This window comes from Macaca thibetana, chromosome 2 (genome assembly GCF_024542745.1).
Source record: "Macaca thibetana thibetana isolate TM-01 chromosome 2, ASM2454274v1, whole genome shotgun sequence".
Lineage (NCBI taxonomy): Eukaryota > Metazoa > Chordata > Mammalia > Primates > Cercopithecidae > Macaca > Macaca thibetana.
In genome coordinates, this window is record NC_065579.1 from 916,953 (window position 1) to 936,347 (window position 19,395).

The 19,395-nt window shown below is 49.7% G+C and overlaps 1 protein-coding gene across 2 annotated transcripts; it reads left to right on the forward strand.

Annotated features, from left to right (window-relative positions):
- Nucleotides 1-6,458: 6,458 nt before the first annotated feature.
- On the forward strand, nt 6,459-17,923 carry MUC20 (mucin 20, cell surface associated). Of its 2 annotated transcripts, XM_050776117.1 has the most exons (4): nt 6,509-6,633; nt 10,443-11,672; nt 14,085-14,176; nt 17,523-17,923. In XM_050776117.1, the coding sequence occupies exons 1-4, from the start codon at nt 6,558-6,560 to the stop codon at nt 17,589-17,591; spliced, it is 1,467 nt and encodes a 488-aa protein (XP_050632074.1). In that variant the 5' UTR covers nt 6,509-6,557; the 3' UTR covers nt 17,592-17,923. The 2 variants fall into 2 exon arrangements, with proteins under 2 accessions (XP_050632069.1, XP_050632074.1); XM_050776112.1 differs by lacking the exon at nt 17,523-17,923 and having other exon boundaries at nt 6,459-6,633; nt 14,085-14,548.
- Nucleotides 17,924-19,395: the final 1,472 nt, after the last annotated feature.

Sequence of the window (19,395 nt, forward strand, 5' to 3'; positions counted from 1 at the left end):
AAAGAGATGTTCAGGATAGACCAGAAAATCCAAGCATATCATGAACAGTCTGTGTAAGTCACAATAAAAGGATTTTTTTTTTAAAAAAAAAAACAAACCAAAAAACTTTTATATGATTAAGTTGTCTATAATTAAAGGGAAATTATAATGGTCTTTCTAGAGATTGGGCTTAATGCAAAAAAAAAAAAAAAAAAAACCACTTATACACTAAATAATTAGTTAGAACAATGAAATTCTCTTAAGGGATTGATTTACTCTTAATAAATTATAAGAGACTCTAATTTTTTTATAACCCAAAGTTCAACTTTTATTGCATCTCACTATTTTTTATTTTCTCTCCCTTTTGAAAGGATGCAAAATAGTAACGCTCCCCTTCAACTCATTTGCAGCTCATACAAGTTTTTTTCCTCAAGTTCTATTTGTTGTGGCCTGATGATAACAATGTTCTCTTAAAGGTCTAAAGGAAATGTTTTCTTTCATCATAATATTCTGTGCAGAGCCAAAGGTCTTTTCTTTTCCCTTTTGGTAACTGGCCTAACAGATTTCATGGTTTATCAAACTAATTGCCATTATTATTAAATTTTGGTTTGCTTAGAAAAAAACTGAGATTGAAACATTTTTCTTAAATTAAGGTTATTACATCCATGTATCTTGCTGTATGTTCTTTTAAAGTCCTTGTGACATGAAGTTACAGGGCTTTGAGTCCTGGGTCTAAAAAGGACACCAAGTTCTGCTAAATCTTAAACACTGACAGGAATTCAAGCCTCATCTTCAGGCCCAGTAGAAGATGCCAATCAAAATGAACTATGTTCCTGAGATGCAGAAATTCAAGTTATTCAACTCCTCAGGGCCCAGGGACTAGCATGGGCATGTGAGATTGTAAGGGCCAGTTTTGAGAGAGGAAATACATTGAGTTTCTCTGTAAATTAACCATTACTGTCAATGGCACACTGACGCAAGACCAGCATGTGGCCCTGTGTCAGATCAACAAGGTTTTCTTGAAGCATTACTGACTCCTTAATAAAGGTTATAAAAGGCTTATGGAAGTTATATGTTATGGTCAATATTAAAATTTTATACATTGCTTATATAAAATTTTGAAAAATGTAATTAGCTTCCTGCTGTTGTTTTAAATTAGGGCTTATTATTTGCAAATTAAGTCTCCTCTCCCAAACAATGAAGACTTTTGCCTTTTTTTTTAAATGCTTGAGTTATCACTTTGGTCAAATCAGTGACCTATTTTACAACGACCTGTGATATCAAGTGTTTTAAACCTTTGATATCTGACAAACTTTCCAAAATCAAATTATAAATTATGTATTTTTCTGTCCTAATCATTTAAGATACTAGGTTTCCTAAAGTCCAAAAATGACATAATTTGGCTTATTTATTATAAAAATTATACAGAAAGCATTGTCAAGTATGAAATTGTGTTTGGTTTCTTTGGACTGTATTTGTATAAATATGTTATTGGTATGTGTTCTAAAATTATGGGAAACTCCTATAATTTTGTTATGACTTAGTGTACATTATCAGTAATAATTGTAATTGTTATATTACATTATTTTGTGCCACAGAGGCAACAAATTTCCTTGTCAATTGTGTCTTTGACTATGGCTCCCCTAAAACTTTTTGTTACCCACAGACAATTGTCTTGTTTTGGTCCTCTTTAGAAGGTGGTTTTATAGCTGGGTATGGTGGCTCACGCCTGTAATCCCAGCACTTTGGGAGGCCGAAGTGGTGGATCATGAGCTCAGGAGTTCAAGACCAGCCTGGCCAAGATGGCTAAACCCTGTTTCTACTAAAACTACAAAGATTAGCTAGGCATGGTGGCAGGTGCCTATAATCTCAGTTACTTGGTAGGCTGAGGCAGGAGAATCACTTGAACTCGGGTAGCAGAGATTGCAGTGAGCCAAGATCACCCCACTGCATTCCAGCCTGAGTGAGATAGTGAGACTGTCTATTAAAAAAAAAAAAAAAAAAAAAAAAAGGTGGTTTTATAATCAGCTATAAAACTCTAAAAGGTACTCTTGAATGCAGGTTTCTGATAACTTTGGAGATTGTGACATCAGAATAGAAGAAAAACTTTCAGGACTCATGGAGATCTGAAGTGTTCATAAATATCAAGCAGAACAGGAATTAACTACATGGACTGAACTTACAGAAGACTGAAGTAATCTTTTTGACTTTTTGCTTAAAACGTTGTTGATCCTTTGTTTTGTTTTTTCAGAGTCAAGGAAACTTTTCTTTTGAGCTATTGACAGCTTTTAACAAGTTATTATACTCCTATGAACAAAATTTGGGGCATATTTGTTTCTCTCTACCTGATTTCTCCAGAATTTGGAAACTATTTGTGAGTATTCTTAACTTATCACAATATAATTATTTGCATAAGTACAATAATAATCTGTTTTTATTTGTAACAGGACACAATTGGAGAAACTGGTTATTCTACCACAGCTTTGACTGGAATGGTGTGCTTTCCTTTAAGGAATTAAACTTGTTTTATGGAGCCAGTAAAAGCCCCTTGGGAAAACTGGCCGCATGCCCTGTCTACACAGTCCCTGAACAGGGTTCCTGACCTGTGGTAAGTAAAGAATGTCACTTTCTGACAGGCCCAGGAGCCCCAAGTTTTATCTTGGGACCTCAAGAGGAGAGGAATTCATGCAACTCATAGGTATTTGTTGGTACAAATCCGTGGCAGGGCTCAGCTTTAAACAAGTCTTTTCTGAGATTCCTTCTATGGAACAAAGTTCCATCAAAGCCAATTTAAAAGCCTGTGTAAAAAAATAATTATTCTTGCTGCACTGTATACAAATAATCAGGCCAAGTATAATAAAGGAAATCAGTCCTACCATGATTTGTCTTTAGTAAAAATGAGAAGCTGGAGAGAGAAAAATTATGTTTTAAAAACTATAGTACACCTGTTGTTAGATTCTAGTTTTGCCTAATATTTTTCAATTTTTATTGTTTTCTGTAGTTTGAACCAAATTCTAATTTTTCTTGGCTACAAGTCTTCAAAATAATGTTTTCAATTTTTTCCTTTCTTTTTCCCCATTTTTCCTAATTTTGAGTCATTGAAAGCTAAGCTGTGCTTTCTTAAAGCCATGCAAACTGAAGCTAGACAACTTAAACTTCAGAAGAAAATAACAGCAACCTTATTTACATACATAAGCCACTTTCATACCTGCCTACTGATGTATAAACTTCAGAGTAATGTGGCCTATATCGATTTTTCCAGGACTGTTCTTTTGTCTGTTGTTGTTTTTCTCCCTTCCTCCCCCTAGTTTTTCTTCACAGGACATGAGACTTCACAACCTGCTAAAAATGAGCTTTCCTAATAACTTGGGACCTACCCATCTAGAAATACACCATCCTAGCCATGAGAGACCAGATGAAACCTGAGACCAGAGACTCATTTTCTCCTAAAATGCTTTCTCAAAAAATTTTAAAAAGGAAAGGGGTAGAAATGTGAAAGGAAACTATCTTGGGCCCCCAAAATCACTAAGCTAAAGGGAAAAGTCAAGCTGGAAATGGCTTAGGGCAAACCTGCCTCCCATTCTATGCAAAGTCATCCCTCCCTCCGTTCACTGAGATAAATGCATATCTAATTGCCCTCTTTGGAAAAGTGAATCAGAAACTCAAAAGAATGTTACTATTTGTCTCTTATCTACCCATAACCCGGGGGCCCCCTCCCTGTTTCCAGTTGTCCCACCTTTCCAGACTGAACCAATGTTCATCTTACATATGTTGATTGATGTCTCATGTCTCCCGAAAATGTGTAAAACCAAACTATGCTCTGACCACCTTGGCATAGGTCACCCGGACCTTCTGAGGCTGTGTCATGGACGTGAGTCCTCAACCTTCGCTAAATAAACTTTCTAAATTAACTGAGACCTCTCTCAGATATTTGGGGTTCAAGTTTGCTGTCTCTCTTCACTAGGAAAGTTGTTCCATGAAGGCCAGGATCTCTTTTACTGAGTGATGTATTCCAAGTGCCTGGAGCAATGTCTGGCATATAGAAGGAATTCCATACATGAGTGTTAAATTAATGAACTGGCCTCCTGTGCTCATTCAAGGTGAGAGCTGAGTTTGGCTGAAAATATGTCCCAGGAACTTTCTGTGTAAGCCTGTTATGGCCCCCAGGGCTAACAGTCATCTGCCCAGGCTTGTAAATTTCCCCAAATACCGAGGAAAATCATCCAAAAGTCAGCAAACCCAGGGAAGCTTTCAGTCAGGCTTCCTTTCCGGGGATTCCTCACTTCCTCATCTGCAACAGGCTGGAGTGGAGTCACCTGCTGCTGGAATGAGGAAGCTCCGATCCCTGCAGGGGTGGGGCTGGAGGAGGGCTGGGGTGGCTGAAAGGACCTGCATTCTTGCTTAGTCTCTTCTCCGTCTTCCCTTGGGGTGAGCCTCAGAGTGGATCGCAGCTACTAGCTGGGGTCTAAGAGGATACAGTCCCTGCTGTGGCCCTGGCTTCCTCTCTCTACCTGACACCCCCCAGGGGGTCCTTGTCTCATTTGATAAGCAAAGAGCTGGGGCTGAGTGGAGGATGGAAGGGGCTCAGCCTACAGATCAATGGTGTCCAGGATCCCCACCCCGAGTGCTGGGTTTTGTCCCCTATGGGCCCCCCTCGGCCTCTTCCTCCTCCCATTCTCTCCCATTCCCTCCTTCTTCCCAGCAGCACAGCCCAGAGCAGAGTAAATTTCTGCAAGACAATGTCACACACCCAACGCAGAACCCCAGACCATGGGGCCAAAAGGACCTTGCAGTTCATGTTGACTGAGGCCCAGAGAGAGCACATAACTTGTACGTTCACACAGCTCCTGGGTCAGTGTTAAGGAGAGAGTTGGAAATGGAACCTGGACCTTCCAATTTTTTTTTTTTTCTTTTCCTTTTTTAGACAGAGTCTTGCTCTGTCGCCCAGGCTGGAGTGCAGTGGAACAATCTTGGCTCACTGCTACCTCTGCATCCTGGGTTCAAGAGATTCTCCTGCCTCAGCCTTCCAAGTAGCAAGGATTACAGGCCCACACTACCATGCCTGGCTAATTTTAGTATTTTTAATGGAGACGGGGTTTCGCCATGTTGGCCAGGCTGGCCTTGAACTCCTGGCCTCAAGTGATCTGTCCACCTTGGCCTCTCAAATGCTGGGGTTACAGGTGTGAGCTGCTGCACCCAGCCTGGTTTTAAAGTTCTTTCCAGTTCTGAGATGTTGTGATTCCCTCATGTGGATCCAGCAGGCTTTCTTCTACTCAAGAGCGGCCTTCATCAGCGCTCCTGCCCGGAAATTCCCAAGCTGCCTTGTGTGGTCACCGGCCAGCGGCCATAACTGTCCATGTCCGTGGCACACGGAGGGAGGAAGATTCTCCTCTTGGGCGTTTGGAAATATATTCAGTAACTGCATGTCCCTTCTCATGGCTGAATCTCTAGCTTCTCTGAGTCATCACCCTCCCGCATCCTCTCTTCCTAGGCCCTGAAACTCAGATGAGCACGCTCACCTTTTCTCTCTTCCCAGCCCTGCGCCTTCAGCCTGGCCAGTGTTCCTGGCTTTGACTGGGATGCAGAATCACAGGATGATGAAGATGGAAGGATGTTAGGAATCAGAGTCTTGTCCCACGCCGGGGAGCTGTCTTTTCTCCCCAGCACTTGAGGATCAGAGCGGATGTCAGGGTTCCCACTCACTTACTGAGCACCTAAGATGTATATATTTTTGATGAGCATCAACTGTGTGGCGGGCACTGTGTAAGAGCTTTACTATCGCGTGTCATCCTTACGACAGCAGCCCGGCGAGGCAGGGTTTATCCATTTACAGAGCAGGAGGAGAAGGTTCAGCCTGGCTCTGAAATGTGCCCTCGGAGATAGAGTTAATCATGCCCAGGACCGGGAATGAAGCCGGGGTCTGACTCGAAGCCCCAGCTCCAGGCACGGGAGGGGAGGTGGTGAAACGGGACCCCCGTGGCCTTCCCAGCACAAGACTGAGGGTCAGTGTCACTGTGGAAGTGATTTGGCCGGGCGCGGTGGCTCAGGCCTGTCATCCCAGCACTTTGGGAGGCCAAGGCGGGCGAATCGCCTGAGGTCAGGAGTTCAAGACAAGCCTGGCCAGCACGGTGAAACCCCGTCTCTACCATAAATACGAAAATTAGCTGGGCGTGGTGGCGGCGCCTGTAATCCCAACTGCTCGGGCGGCTGAGGCAGGAGAATCGCTTGAACCCAGGAGGAAGAGGTTTCAGTGAGCTGAGATCTCACTGCTGTGCACTCCAGCCTGGGCGACAGGGCGAGACTCCATCTCAAAAACAAACAAACAAACAAAAAGCTAGTGATTCCACATCTTCAAATCAAATTTCAGCGGAGTGTTTACTGGGCAAGCAAGGCAGGGGGTCAGCTTGCTGACAGCCTCAACCTGCCAGCCCTCAGCCTGCACATTTGTGTGGCCACATCCTGGCAACTAGCCAGTCACACACCTCGGCAGGAGGCGGCCCCTCCTCCCTGGCTTGAGGAAGCAGGAAAAGGTACCCGTGAGACGGCCAGCAGTTCTGCAGCGGCGGTGGCCGGCTAGGATGGGCTCTCTCTGGGGTCTGGCTCTGCCCCTTTTCTTCTTCTGCTGGGAGGTTGCGGTGTCTGAGATCTCTGCAGGTAAGGAGGCCAGAGGGGCTGGTGGGCCTCCCCCCTCGTGGGGCTCTGGGAGTGAATTTCAGTGTGGGCAAGGGCAGGCTCTCTTGGGTTGGTGACAAGGAACCACAGTGCTACCTGTGAAGTGCCATCGTTGATGATAAAGAGTGTGCGGATGGCGGTGTGTGAGTGTAAGCCTGCCTGGCGCTGCCATGGTGAGAGGTGGCTGAGAGTCTGCCTTTATGAACGTGGAGAGTGAGTGGGGTGGGGAGGTGGGTGCAGGGAGGTGCCAGCTGGCGATCATTGTGCAGAAAGCTGAAGAATGTGGCTCAACAAGATTCGGACTCCTCCAAGTTTATTACCTGGCATGGATTTCCTTCAAAATACAGATTCCGAGTGAAAAGTCCGACTACCACAAACTGCTTGGGAAGGGTGGATGCTGAGAGGCAGGGCTTTTGTGAAAGACGGGAAGGAACCCTGACCTGTCGTTAATAGGAGCTGTGCCAAACTCATCACATACATTAAAAAAGGGGGGGATTTGTTTTATTTTATTTTATTATTTTATTTTATTTTATTATTATTTTTTTTTTTTTTGAGACGCAGTCTCGCTCTGTCGCCCAGGCTGGAGTGCAGTGGCGCGATCTCAGCTCACTGCAAGCTCCGCCTCCCGGGTTCACGCCATTCTCCTGCCTCAGCCTCCCGAGTAGCTGGGACTACAGGCGCCCACAACCGCGCCTGGCTAATTTTTTGTATTTTTAGTAGAGACGGGGTTTCACCGTGGTCTCGATCTCCTGACCTTGTGATCCGCCCGCCTCGGCCTCCCAAAGCGCTGGGATTACAGGCGTGAGCCACCGCGCCCGGCTTTATTTTATTTTAGAGCAGTTCTAGGTTTGCTCTAAACCTTGAGTGGAGAGGCCGGGTGCAGTGGCTCACACCTGTAATCCCAGCATTTTGGGAGGCCAAGGCGGGCAGATCACCAGAGGTCAGGAGTTTGAGACCAGCCTGACCAACGTGGAGAAACCCCGTCTCTACTAAAAATACAAAATTAGCGGGATGTGGTAGCAGCTGCCTGTAATCCCAGCTACTCAGGAGGCTGAGGCAGGAGAATTGCTTGAACCTGGGAGGTGGAGGTTGCAGCGAGCCAAGATCACGCCACTGCACTCCAGCCTGGGCAACAGAGTGAAACTGTTTAAAAAAAAAAACAAAAAAACAAAAAACTTGAGCAGAGAGTATCGAGTTCCCATCCCCACCACTTACAGCCTCCCCCATCATCAACATCCCCCACCAGAGTGGCACGTTTGTTAGGACTGAGGAACCTACTCTGATGCATCATTATCATACATTATATTTTTAACCCTCACAATGGCCCTACAAGTTGACCCTGCTCTGACCACCCCGGACTCCACCGCTTTAAGGATGAGGCCACTGTGCTTCTGGGGATCCAGTGACTCCTCCTCGGAGCCAGGATCTGACTCCACACAGGCCTGAGCACTGCACGCCTCGGCCTCCTGCCTGTGCTCACCGTGGCCTGGTGTGCACATGTCCCGTTAGCTCCACCTTACGGATGCAGAAATGCAGGCTTGGAGCTGAGAGACTTGGCCAGGGTCACAGGGCAGAGAGCAGGTTCTCCAACTCAGGGTCCCCAGTCCACCTGCTTTCCTCTCCACCAGATTGGAAGATGGTACCAGGAGAGCCGCAGTGTTCCAGAGCTCCCGAGGGGCTGGGCCGGGCTTTGCTGTATTTGAGAAGACCCTCCGGACCCAAAAGGCTGTGGGCTTGGGGAGCATGAGGAGGTTTCACAGCAAAACTGACACCCCGGGGCTCCTGGAGAAGCTGGAAAATGTGCCAGGGGAAGTCAGGCTCCAAGGGCACCACTCTGGGCTTCCAGCTGTGTGGGCTGGACCAAGAAGGCTCAGAGAAATGATCTCAGGCCTTGAAGTGGGGAGAAGAAACTGTATTATGAAGGCAGAGGAACAGTTCCTGCAAAGTGAGATTTGTGTGTGCAGCTGGGCTGCAATGGACCAGTGGTGGCAGCGGGTGCCCAGGACTCGCCCGCTGCCTGGGGGTGCAGCCCGTGCTCCTCACTATAGTCACATCGACTGTGGGTGCTTTCAGGTGGCCGGGGAGAGGACTCCATGGGGGAGGGGTGCTTACCTTGTGGGCTTTGGAATATGAGGGTTTTCCCTTTCACCTTCTCCGCTGCTCCTCACCACCTTGGCAAGGCAGGTATTGTGACCCTGTTTTCTCAGGTGAGGACATGGAGGCTGGGAGGGGTCTAGAGACTGGCCGGGCTAGTAGGAGGCTGAGTCATCCGGCCCCAGAGCCAGCAGTGGGCAGCACAGCGGCAGCTGCAACCAAGGAGCTGCCTCGTCATTCCCTGAGGTCCACAGGACAGCCAGCGGGGACCTGGGGCCCCGTCCTGATGCCCTGGGGAGAGGTTCTAGGCCTCTTTGGGGGTCTATGGGCTACTTTTGGACCAGTGGAGCTGGGTAAAGACTATCTCAAACCATGTGCCAGGGGAGGTCAGACTCCAAGAGTGCCACCTTTGGGCTTCTAGCTGTGTGGGCTGGACCAAGAAGGCTCAGAGAAATGAGGGGGTTTGTATTTGATCCTTTTCCTTCCACGACTGGGATTACTACATAAAACACAGGGCATCCAGTTACATTTGAATTTCAGGTAACAATTTTTTTTTTTTTTTTTTTTTTTTTAGTGTAAGTATGTAGCCAATATTGCATGAGAAATATGCTAAAAAGTTATTCAGATAAACTTGCATTTATCTGAAATGCAAGTTCAAATTTAACTGAGTACCCTATATTTTTATTTGCTAAATCTAGAAACCCTCTCCAAGAGGCTCCTTGGCCCACTCCCAGGGAGAGCCCGATCTCCCTGTAGACAGGAGAGGCCCCCCCTTTCTCAGGCCAGAAAAGATCTTGCAGTAAACTACTCAAGAGGCTGGAGCGGGAGGATCACTTGAGCCCAGGAATTCGAGACCTGCCTGGGCAACAAAGCAAGATCCTGTCTCTGGGGAAAATATCCTACCGTGGCCTCCCTCGGGGCCCCCGTTCCTCCCACCTCAGGGCCAGTCAAGGGAACAGGCCTCTGCTCTAGGCAGAAGTGCCAGCAGCCGCTCTCTGAAAGGCTAGGTTTTGCCTGAGCTGGCTCCCTGTGTCCTGTGGAAAATGCCTGGCCACAGTTTCTGTGGTTCCCGGGCTCCAACCCTGCAGTTCTCAGCCTCATTCAGGAGGGGCCTTGGCAGGGTGGGGCGCCCTGTTTCCCTTGCCGGAGCCCCAAGGACTCTGCCGGCCCCCTCGCTTTGGCAGCAGCACTGCCCACCCTGTCTCTGGAGGTTCCTCCCTTCGGTCCACCCAGCCACCCCGAAAGGCCTTTCTCATCTTTGAAGGGTTTTGACTTCCGTGGGGAGGTATGTGTTGGATGAGAAAAGTGGCCGGGGAAGGGGACACAGGTTCAGAAAGCTCTGCGAGTCCTGGACGCTGCTCTGCCTTCTTGGCTCACCCTGGAAGGTGGACGCTGGCCCCACTCATCCCCTGTTAAAGACGCAGGCCGAGAGCCAGCAGATCCCGGGGCTTGCTGGCCCCTAGTGAGTTGTCAGGGCTTCAGAGGACGCCAGTCATGGCAACCCCAGCTCTGTGGCTGCCACATGGGCCTGGGCTTCCCAGGACTGCCTCCTTCTTGTTTGCTTATGTAGATGAAAAAGGAGGTAACAGCACTTCCCCTCCCCACCCTCCTCCCAGAAGTGCCCAGGGTGTAAACGAAATCGCTTGCGTGAAGTCCACTGGAACCCAGGCTCACCAAGTCAATCTTAACCAACACAGGCCCCAGCAGCCGCAGAGCAGACGCTGCGATGACAATGGACGACACAGAAGTGCCCGCTATGATTCCAGCACCAGGCCACGCCACTCTGGAAACTCGAACTCTGAGTGCCGAGACCTCCTGTAGGTCCTTAACCCCAGCCGGCCCCATTCCAGAAGCAGAGACCAGGACTTCCACAGAAACACCTCCCGACCGCACGGTGCTGATCGCCACCTCTGCGGAGACATCCGCCGCCACTGGCAGCCCCGAGGGACCTGGAATGACCACAGCTGAGACCGTCACAGGCAGTGATCCCAAGGAAGCCGTCTTTGACACCCTTCGCACCGATGATAGCTCTGAAGAGGCAAAGACACGCACAACGGACATATTGACATTGGCTCACACCTCCACAGAAGCTAAGGGCCTGGCCTCAGACAGCAGCGCCTCTTCCAACGGCCGCCATCCAGCCATCACCCCCTCATGGTCCCCGGGATCTGACGTCGCTCTCCTCACTGAAGCCCTGGTGACCGTCACCCACATCGAGGTTATCAATTGCAGCATCACAGAAACAGAAACAACGACTTCCAGCATCCCTGGGGCCTCAGACACAGATCACATCCCCACGGAAGGGATGAAGGCCTCGCCCACCTCCAATCCACCAGCTCTGCCTGACTCCACTGATGCAAAACCACACAGCACCGAGGCCACAGCCTCTGCCGAGACCCTGTCCACAGCCGGCACCACAGAGTCAACCGCACCTGATGCCACGGTTGGGACCCCACTCCCCACCAACAGCGCCACAGAAAGAGAAGTGACAGCACCCAGGGCCACGACCCTCAGTGGAACTCTGGCCACAGTTAGCGGGAGTCCCCTGGAAGAAACCTCAGCCCTCTCTGTGGAGACACCAAGTTACATCAAAGTCTCAGGAGCAGCTCTCATCTCCACAGAGGCCGGGTCAACAGTGGGCAAAACAGCTTCCTTTGCTGGGGGCTCTGCTTTCTCCTGCGGCCCCTCAGAAGCCACCATCAAGAACTTCACCCCTTCAGAGACACCGACTGCAGACGTCACAACCAAGGGGCCCTTCCCCACCAGCAGGGACCCTCTTCCTTCTGTCCCTCCGACTACAGCCAACAGCAGCCGAGGGATGAACAGCACCTTAGCCAAGACCACAGCCTCAGCGAAGACCCCGATGAAGCCCCCAACAGCCACGCCCACCACCGCTCGGACGAGGCCGACCACAGACGTGAGTGCAGGTAAGTGGCTCCTGCTGGTGATCTTTGGGATTTGGGATGCGGAGTTTCCAGGACGTCTCCGCGCTTGAGGAGTGGAGGGGAAGGAAGGATCTGGAGCCTATTCAGAGCCTGCCCCTGATGTTGCCGCTTCGTGATCTTCTAGTGGTTCTTGGCGAAATCAGGAAAAGGCAGATGGAGGGTTGTGTATGGAAAGAGGTGGAGATGGAAGTCTGGAGAAACGGTTTTCAGTCTCAGCTCTGCCTCTAACAACCCGAGTGACCTTGGGCAAGTCCCTCTCCCTCTCCGGGCCTCAGTTTCCCCACCTGTAGTTGGAGAGGGTTGGGATGGGCACCGAAGTCCTGTCCAGCTCTGACCTTCTATGAAGTTCACTGTTAAGCAGCTCTGGAAGCTTCTATTCCAGCTGTAGCCGCACAGAGGAGCAGCGTGCAGGCATCAGGCCCAAGCTGCTGTTCTCTGACAGGCTGGGACCCCATGAAAGTGGGACACGCTGGATGCATTCCCTGGGATTTATGCCATAGATAGTGACCTAAAATAAATGAATACAGGTACAGGCCGGGAGCGGTGGCTCACGCCTGTAACGCCAGCACTTTGGGAGGCCGAGGAGGGTAAATCACCTGAGGTTAGGAGTTTAAGACCAGCCTGGCCAACATAGTGAAACCCCGTCTCTACTAAAAATTTGAAAATGAACCGGGCGTGGTGGCGCACGCCTGTAATACCAGCTACTCGGGAGGCTGAGGCAGGAGAATCGCTTGAACCCGGGAGGTGGAGGTTGAAGTGAGCCGAGATCACGCCGCTGCACTCCAGCCTGGGTGATGAGAGTGAAACTCCATCTCAAAAACAAACAAACAAATAAATACAGCAAAGTCTTGGTAGTTTAAAGCTACATCTCTGAGGCAACAAACAGGGACTTCTCAGGGGAGAGTTCATTGTCAGAGGCTGCTTGGTCAGTCCAGCTTCTGGCCAGCCTGTAGCCTCCACCTCCACTTGCTGTCACTCTGCCCTTGGGCCTCATCTCTGTGTATCCACAGCTTGCTCCCACCTTTCTGGGGGAGGTGGGAATACAAACATTAATCACAGCCACTCAATAAATAAGGATATTATTGAATATCTTTTGTATTGTAGAAAGGGGTGATATAAACATGTTTCACACCCAGTAAGCGTTGGCCCCCGCTGAACGTTCTCTCTGATGCCAGGCAGTGTGATGCCAGGCAGTGTGATGCCAGGCAGTGCCACCAGCTTCGTGTATGTTATCTCCTCTATTTAACCTTCAAAACAGCCTTAGGAGGTGGGTAACACGACCGCATCTGATAGGGTTAAAGATGGTAGCTAAACTGCCCTGGAAAGAAAAATACCTTTCTTTATTATTGGCTGATTAGCATAAAAAGGTACATCATAAAATGTCTTCCTCCCCGGCTGTACCCCCAGCCAGTTCTCTTCACACGTGTAACCTGTGGGATTGTTTCTTTTCTTTTCTTTTTTTGAGACAGAGTTTTGCTCTTGTTGCCCAGGCTGGAGAGCAATGGTGCAATCTCGGCTCACCGCAATCTCTGCCTCCCGGGTTCAAGTGATTCTCCTGCCTCAGCCGCCCGAGTAGCTGGAATTACAGGCGTGTGCCACCATACTGGCTAATTTTTGTATTTTTAGTAGAGATGGGGTTTCACCATGTTGGCCAGGCTGGTCTTGAACTCCTGACCTCAGGTGATCCGCCCGCCTCGGGCTCCCAAAGTGCTGAGATTACAGGGGTGAGCCACCGCGCCCAAGCTTATTGCCTTAGTTTTACTGACCAGTGAATAAAATTGTGTTTATTGTGGTTTGAACACTTACCATGAGATCTGCGCTCTGAGATGCTGCGATACAGTGTTACCCACGGTACGGTACAGCAGGTCGCTGGAACTCACTCATCTTGCATAACTGAAATGTCACCCCCTTGGTCAGCTCCTCCCTGCTTCCCTGTCCTTCAGAAAGCTATTCTTTCTTCGTCCTGTTTTGTTTTACCATCACTTGTTTAGCCAGTTCTGCATGGATGGACTCTTAGGTTGTTTCTAGTATTTCATTAAGACAAACAGCGCTGCAGTAAACAGGACCTTTTTTTTTTTTGAGATGGAGTCTCACTCTGTCACCCAGTCTGGAGTGCAGTGGCATGATCTCGACTCACTGCAACCTCCACCTCCAGGGCTCAGATGATCCTCCCACTTCAGCCTCCTGAGTAGCTGGAATGACAGGCGTGAGCCACCACACCCAGCTGATTTTTGTATTTTTAGTAGAGACAGGGTTTCTACTATGCTGGCCAGGCTGGTCTCGAACTCCTGACCTCAGGTGATCCACCTGCCTCGCCCTCCCAAAGTACTGGGATTACAGGCGTGAGCCACCGCCCCCAGCCCTGATTTTCATTTTACTGTTCTCCATTTGCAGGTGAAGATGTAGGTTTCCTCCTCCTGCGGCTGAGTGTGGCCTCCCCGGAAGACCTCAGTGACCCCAGAGTGGCAGAGAGGCTGATGCAGCAGGTGAGTGGACACTTTCTGGGCCAGGGGAGTAGAGGAAGGCGTGAGGTTTGCAGGGGCTGCCGGGAAGACCCGCGGGACACGGAAGAGCAGCTACCGCACTTGGAAGGGAGTCTCGTTTCTTACAGAGAATTGGGAGCTGCATCGGAGGATCTCTGCCTGGCTTTGCTTCTGCCTGCCTTCTCCGAGTTCTTCGTTTCCTTCTCTGCAGTGTAGACACATGACTGCCCAACCCCCATGACTGCCCAACCCCCAATTTCTTCTGGTCCTTGGAAGCTTGGCCCTGGCCCCTGAGGAGAAGGTCAGTGATATTGATGGGAGGTAGGCAGGACTCTTGGTTGTAAGTGGCAGAAACCCAAGTCAGAGCAGTTTATGGAAAAAAAAAAGGCAAGGTCTGAGAAACCTAGAAGCATCTCCTCAGCTTCAGTATGGCTGGATCCGGCAACTCAAACGTGATCACGGGGATTTTCTCTTTCTCTCCCCGTCTTAGCTCTACTCCCTTCATTCTTCAGAGTCTTTCTTTATATGTATGAAAAGGCAGCTTTGTTAGCCATAGATTCACAAGGCACTTCCCTCTCCCCAACTTTTCTTTTCTTCTCTCTCTCTTTTTTTTTCTTGAGATGAAGTCTCGCTCTGTTGCCCAGGCTGGAGTGCAGTGGTGTGACCTCGGCTCACTGCAAGCTCCGCCTCCCGGGTTCACGCCATTCTCCTGCCTCAGCCCCCCCGAGTAGCTGGGACTACAGGCGCCGCCACCACGCCTGGCTAATTTTTTTGTATTTTTTTAGTAGAGACGGGGTTTCACCGTGTTAGCCAGGATGGTCTCGATCTCCTGACCTCGTGATCCGCCCGCCTCGGCCTCCCAAAGTGCTGGGATTACAGGTGTGAGCCACCACGCCTGGGCCCCTCTCCCCAAATTTTCATGTCATCCGGGGAAGGGCAGGTCTCCGTGGCCTGCAAGGGCCATCACGACTGACAACCCAATTAGGATCCCATAGAGGAAGGACGAGCCCCGAGAAAACAGGGAGGCTAGGCAGAAAAACCCCAGAGATGTACACCCTAGATGAGGACCAAGATTGGGAGGCATTTGCACAAGTTGGGAAAATTCTCCTGAAGCCCACTGGACAGAACTTCCGATGGTGAAATCCCGGGGCCTGGGCTCTCGGGGATGCGGATGCTGTGGCTTGTTGGAAGGTTAGGCTGGGTCAGCTCCGTGCAGATTTCACGGGCCTGGTCTCGCTGAGGGGCGGGTGGTTCTCCTGCTGTGCGGTACACAGTAGCAGATGGGGCATGACGGGAAGTATCTAAGCTCTGCTCACAAACGTGACCAGTGAAAACAGGCCCGGTACACAGTCTAACGTGGATTGCCTCTTTGGCAGTGCCCTTGTCAGTACCCGAAGCTTGCATTTAGCACCTCTCACAGTCAATAGGTACCGTACCACTTAAAAGTGGCTGAGACTTATTGTCATCCCTTGCAAGGGTAAACCTGGCAGAGATGCTGGCTGGGGGTCTTATGCCAGGTGTAGAGTTCATAGCTGGGCTGGACAGGTGAAGTGATTGCCCTTTGCAGAGGGAAGCAAGATACGTCTGTGGAGAGTGGGATCCTTTGTTGCAGGCGAAAGAAAACCTCTGTCTGTCATAAGTAAAAGGCGGATTTGTTGGCAGTTCCCAGAGTGCATAGAATCAAAGCAATGCCAGGACAGCAGGCTCGGAACATAGGCAGGAGGACCCCCAGGGGAGTGCGGGGGCTCTGGGGGCCAGACAGTGGGACCACGCTGGCTGGGACACGGTCCCTCTTGCTGGTGAGTCGCTACTGGACGCTGCCACAGCCGACGGGTGTCATGCGGCCTGCGCACACGTTCACACGGGTTCTCGCTGCCTTTTTGTCTCGCTGGACTTTTTGCTACAGAGCCAAAGTCCTGAGTAGGAACATTTGATAGGCTGAGCTTAGCCCTTGTGCTCCCGTGAGTCCACAGCCAGGTGCCAGGGGATGGGAAGAAGGGATATCTGCATCCTTGGAGTTCTCTTAGTGGCAGCGAGGCCCATCAAGACTCCCACCGCAAGGAGTTCCCTAAACATAGCACGGAGATTCGACCCCCAATGGCCAAATAAATGACAAATGCCCCTGGCACGTGACAATCAAAGTAGCGAGTGTGAATCCTTGTGGAAGAGGGAAGCCAGTTGTTTATGTTTTGTTTTGTTTTGTTTTGTTTTGTTTTCTGAGACTGTGTCTCGCTCTGTTGCCCAGGCTGGTGTGATCTTGGCTCACTGCAACCTCCACCTCCCAGGTTCAAGACATTCTCCTGCCTCCGCCTCCCGAGTAGCTGGGATTACAAGCCCGCGCCAGCAAACCGGCTAATTTTTATATGTTTAGTAGAGACAGGGTTTCAGGTTTCACCATCTTGGCCAGGCTAGTCTCGAACTCTTGACCTTGTGATCCACTCACCTCAGCCTCCCAAAGTGCTGGGATTACAGGCATGAGTCATTGCGCCTGGCTGGAAAGCCAATTTTGTTTTTTTCTTTTTCTCTCTCTCTCTTTCTCTTTCTTTCTCTTTCTCTTTCTCTTCTTTTTCCTGAGACAGATTCTCACTCTGTTGTTCAGAGTGCAATGGAGTGCAATGGCGCGATCTCGGCTCACTGCAACCTCCGCCTCCCAGGTTCAAGCAATTCTCCTGCCTCAGTCTCCTGAGTACCTGGGACTACAGGTGCCCGCCACCACTCCCGTTTGATTTTTGTATTTTTAGTAGAGACGGGGTTTCTCCATGTTGGTCAGGTTGGTCTTGAACTCCTGACATCAAATGACCCACCCGCCTCAGCTTCCCAAAGCACTGGGATTATTGGCGTGAGCCACCGCATCTAGCCAGGAAGCCAGTTTTGAGTCTCAGGTCTGCGCTCCCAAACCGGAAATGATTTCAGGAATCGGAAAGAAACTGGGTGATCAGGAGCACGTCGGGCAGCTGAGGCGCAGGCACCAGGCCCTGTAGGGTTGGGCGTCAGTTCTCGTCCGGGGACAGCCCACGGTTTGGGCTCAGGAATTAGACAATGAGCGTCGGAACCAGCTAGATCTGGGTGTGAATTCTAGTTCCCAACTGTGTGGTCTTGGATAAGTTATTCTATGCGACTTTGATCCCTTATAAAATGAGGATCATAACACCTGCTTTATAAGGTTTCTGTGAGGTTTAGATGACATAATGTGTGTGAAGCACCAGCCTGTGTCCAACATGTAAAGGGCCCAGGAAGGGTTGCCGTCCATCACATGCATTCTGCCCCACTGTCCCTTCCTGTCCTCTGCCTATGGCGAGCTCATGGGTCAGAGGGGCTGAAAGGACCACCTGGCTCCCTTGTTCTCCAGCTCCGCCAGGAACTCCACGCCCACGCGCCTCACTTCCAGGTCTCCTTACTGCGCATCAGGAGAGGCTAACAGACATCAGCTGCAGCCAGGCCTGTCCTGTATGCCAAAAGAAGGTGCTGCCCATGGCCTGGGCCCCCACCAACAGACTGCAGATGCATTACTGTGCTGAGAGGTACCAAGAAGTTTCCTGTGAAGGGCAGCCGGTCCAAGCCCCTGACCCCAGATGTGGCAACAGGACCTCGCTCACGGCCACCGGAGCATATATGCGGGGAGGGGCTTCACCTGTTCCCAGAGGTGTCCTTGGACTCACCTTGGCACATGTTCTGTTTCAGTAAAGAGAGACCTGATCAGCCATCTGTGTGCTTCCATCCTGCATGAAAATTCACTCAGCGTGGTCCAGAGGTTGTCTGTTGATCTGTATGCTTTCGCCGTTTTTACGGTAGAGGGATTGTGGATATTCTCACTGCACCTCCTCCTTCCACTCCCCCAGGTCTTGGTTTGCACTTTGATGATAGCATTTACTGAGACGGGCCTGGAGCCTGTTGAACAGGGCGCTGTGGCAGGGCAGGGGCCACCTTTGTTCATCTCAGTATCTCCTGAACTAGCAGAGCGTCTGGCCTGCGGTGGGATCACAGAGAATGTGGAATTGACCTAAATTTAAATTTCAAGTTCTGGACACAAGCCTCAATTATTCTTCTTATATGTTATAACTTACATGCTATTATGTTTTAAAAAATTAATATGGTTTACTTTTTATTATAATTAAAACTTGGTCAGGCACACTGGCTCATGCCTGTAATACCAGCACTTTGGGAGGCTGGAGTGGGTGGATCACTTGAGCTCAGGGGTTTGAGACTGGCCTGAACAACATGGCAAAGCCCTGTCTCTACGAAAAATACAAAAGTTAGCTGGGTGTAATTGTGGACACCTGTATTCCCAGGTACTCGTGAGGCTGAGGTGGGAGGATCACTTGAACCCGGGAGACAGAGGTTGCCGTCAGCTGAGATCACACCTCTGCACTGCAACCTGGGTGACAAGGTGAGACCCTGTCTCCAAAAAGTAAATGAATAAAAATAAATAAAATGAAAGTGGCTGGGTGCAGCGGCTTGTGCCTGTAATCCCAGCACTTTGGGAGGCCGAGGCAGGCGGATCAAGAGGTCAGGAGTTTGAGACCAACCTGGCCAGCATGGTGAAACTCTGTCTCTACAAAAAACACAGAAATTAGCTGGGTGTGGTGGCAGGGGCCTGTAATCCTAGCTACGCGGGAGGCTGAGGCAGGAGAATTGCTTGAACCTGAGAAGCAGAGGTTGCAGTGACCCAGGATCCCGCCGCTGCACTCCAGCCTGGGTGAAAGGGCAAGACTCTGTCTCATAAATAAATAAATAGATAAATAAATAAATTTAAAATAAAAGTAAAACTTGTTTATGATTTCAAAATTTTGAAAAATTCCAAAGACCAAGCAAAGTAAGAAGTGGGAAGAGGAGAAAGAAAACATGTCCTATAATCCCACCTCTTAGATACAACGATTTATTTTTTAAAATAGAGACAGGGTCTCACTCTCACCCAAACTGCAGTGCAGTGGTACGACCATGGCACACTGCAGCCTTAACCTCCCAGACTCCAGTGATCCTCCCATCTTAGCCTCCTGAGGAGCTGGGACCACAGATGCGCCACCACACCTGGCTAATTTTTGTACTTTTTTTGTAAAGAAGGGGCTTTACCATGTTGACCAGGTTGGTCTCGATCTCCTGAGCTCAAGCAATCCTCCTGTCTCAGACTCACAAAGTGCTGGGATTACAGGCATGAGCCCCTGTGCCCAGCCTTATATACAGATACAGCTATTATTATTAGTGTTTTTCTAAAATCGAAGTTC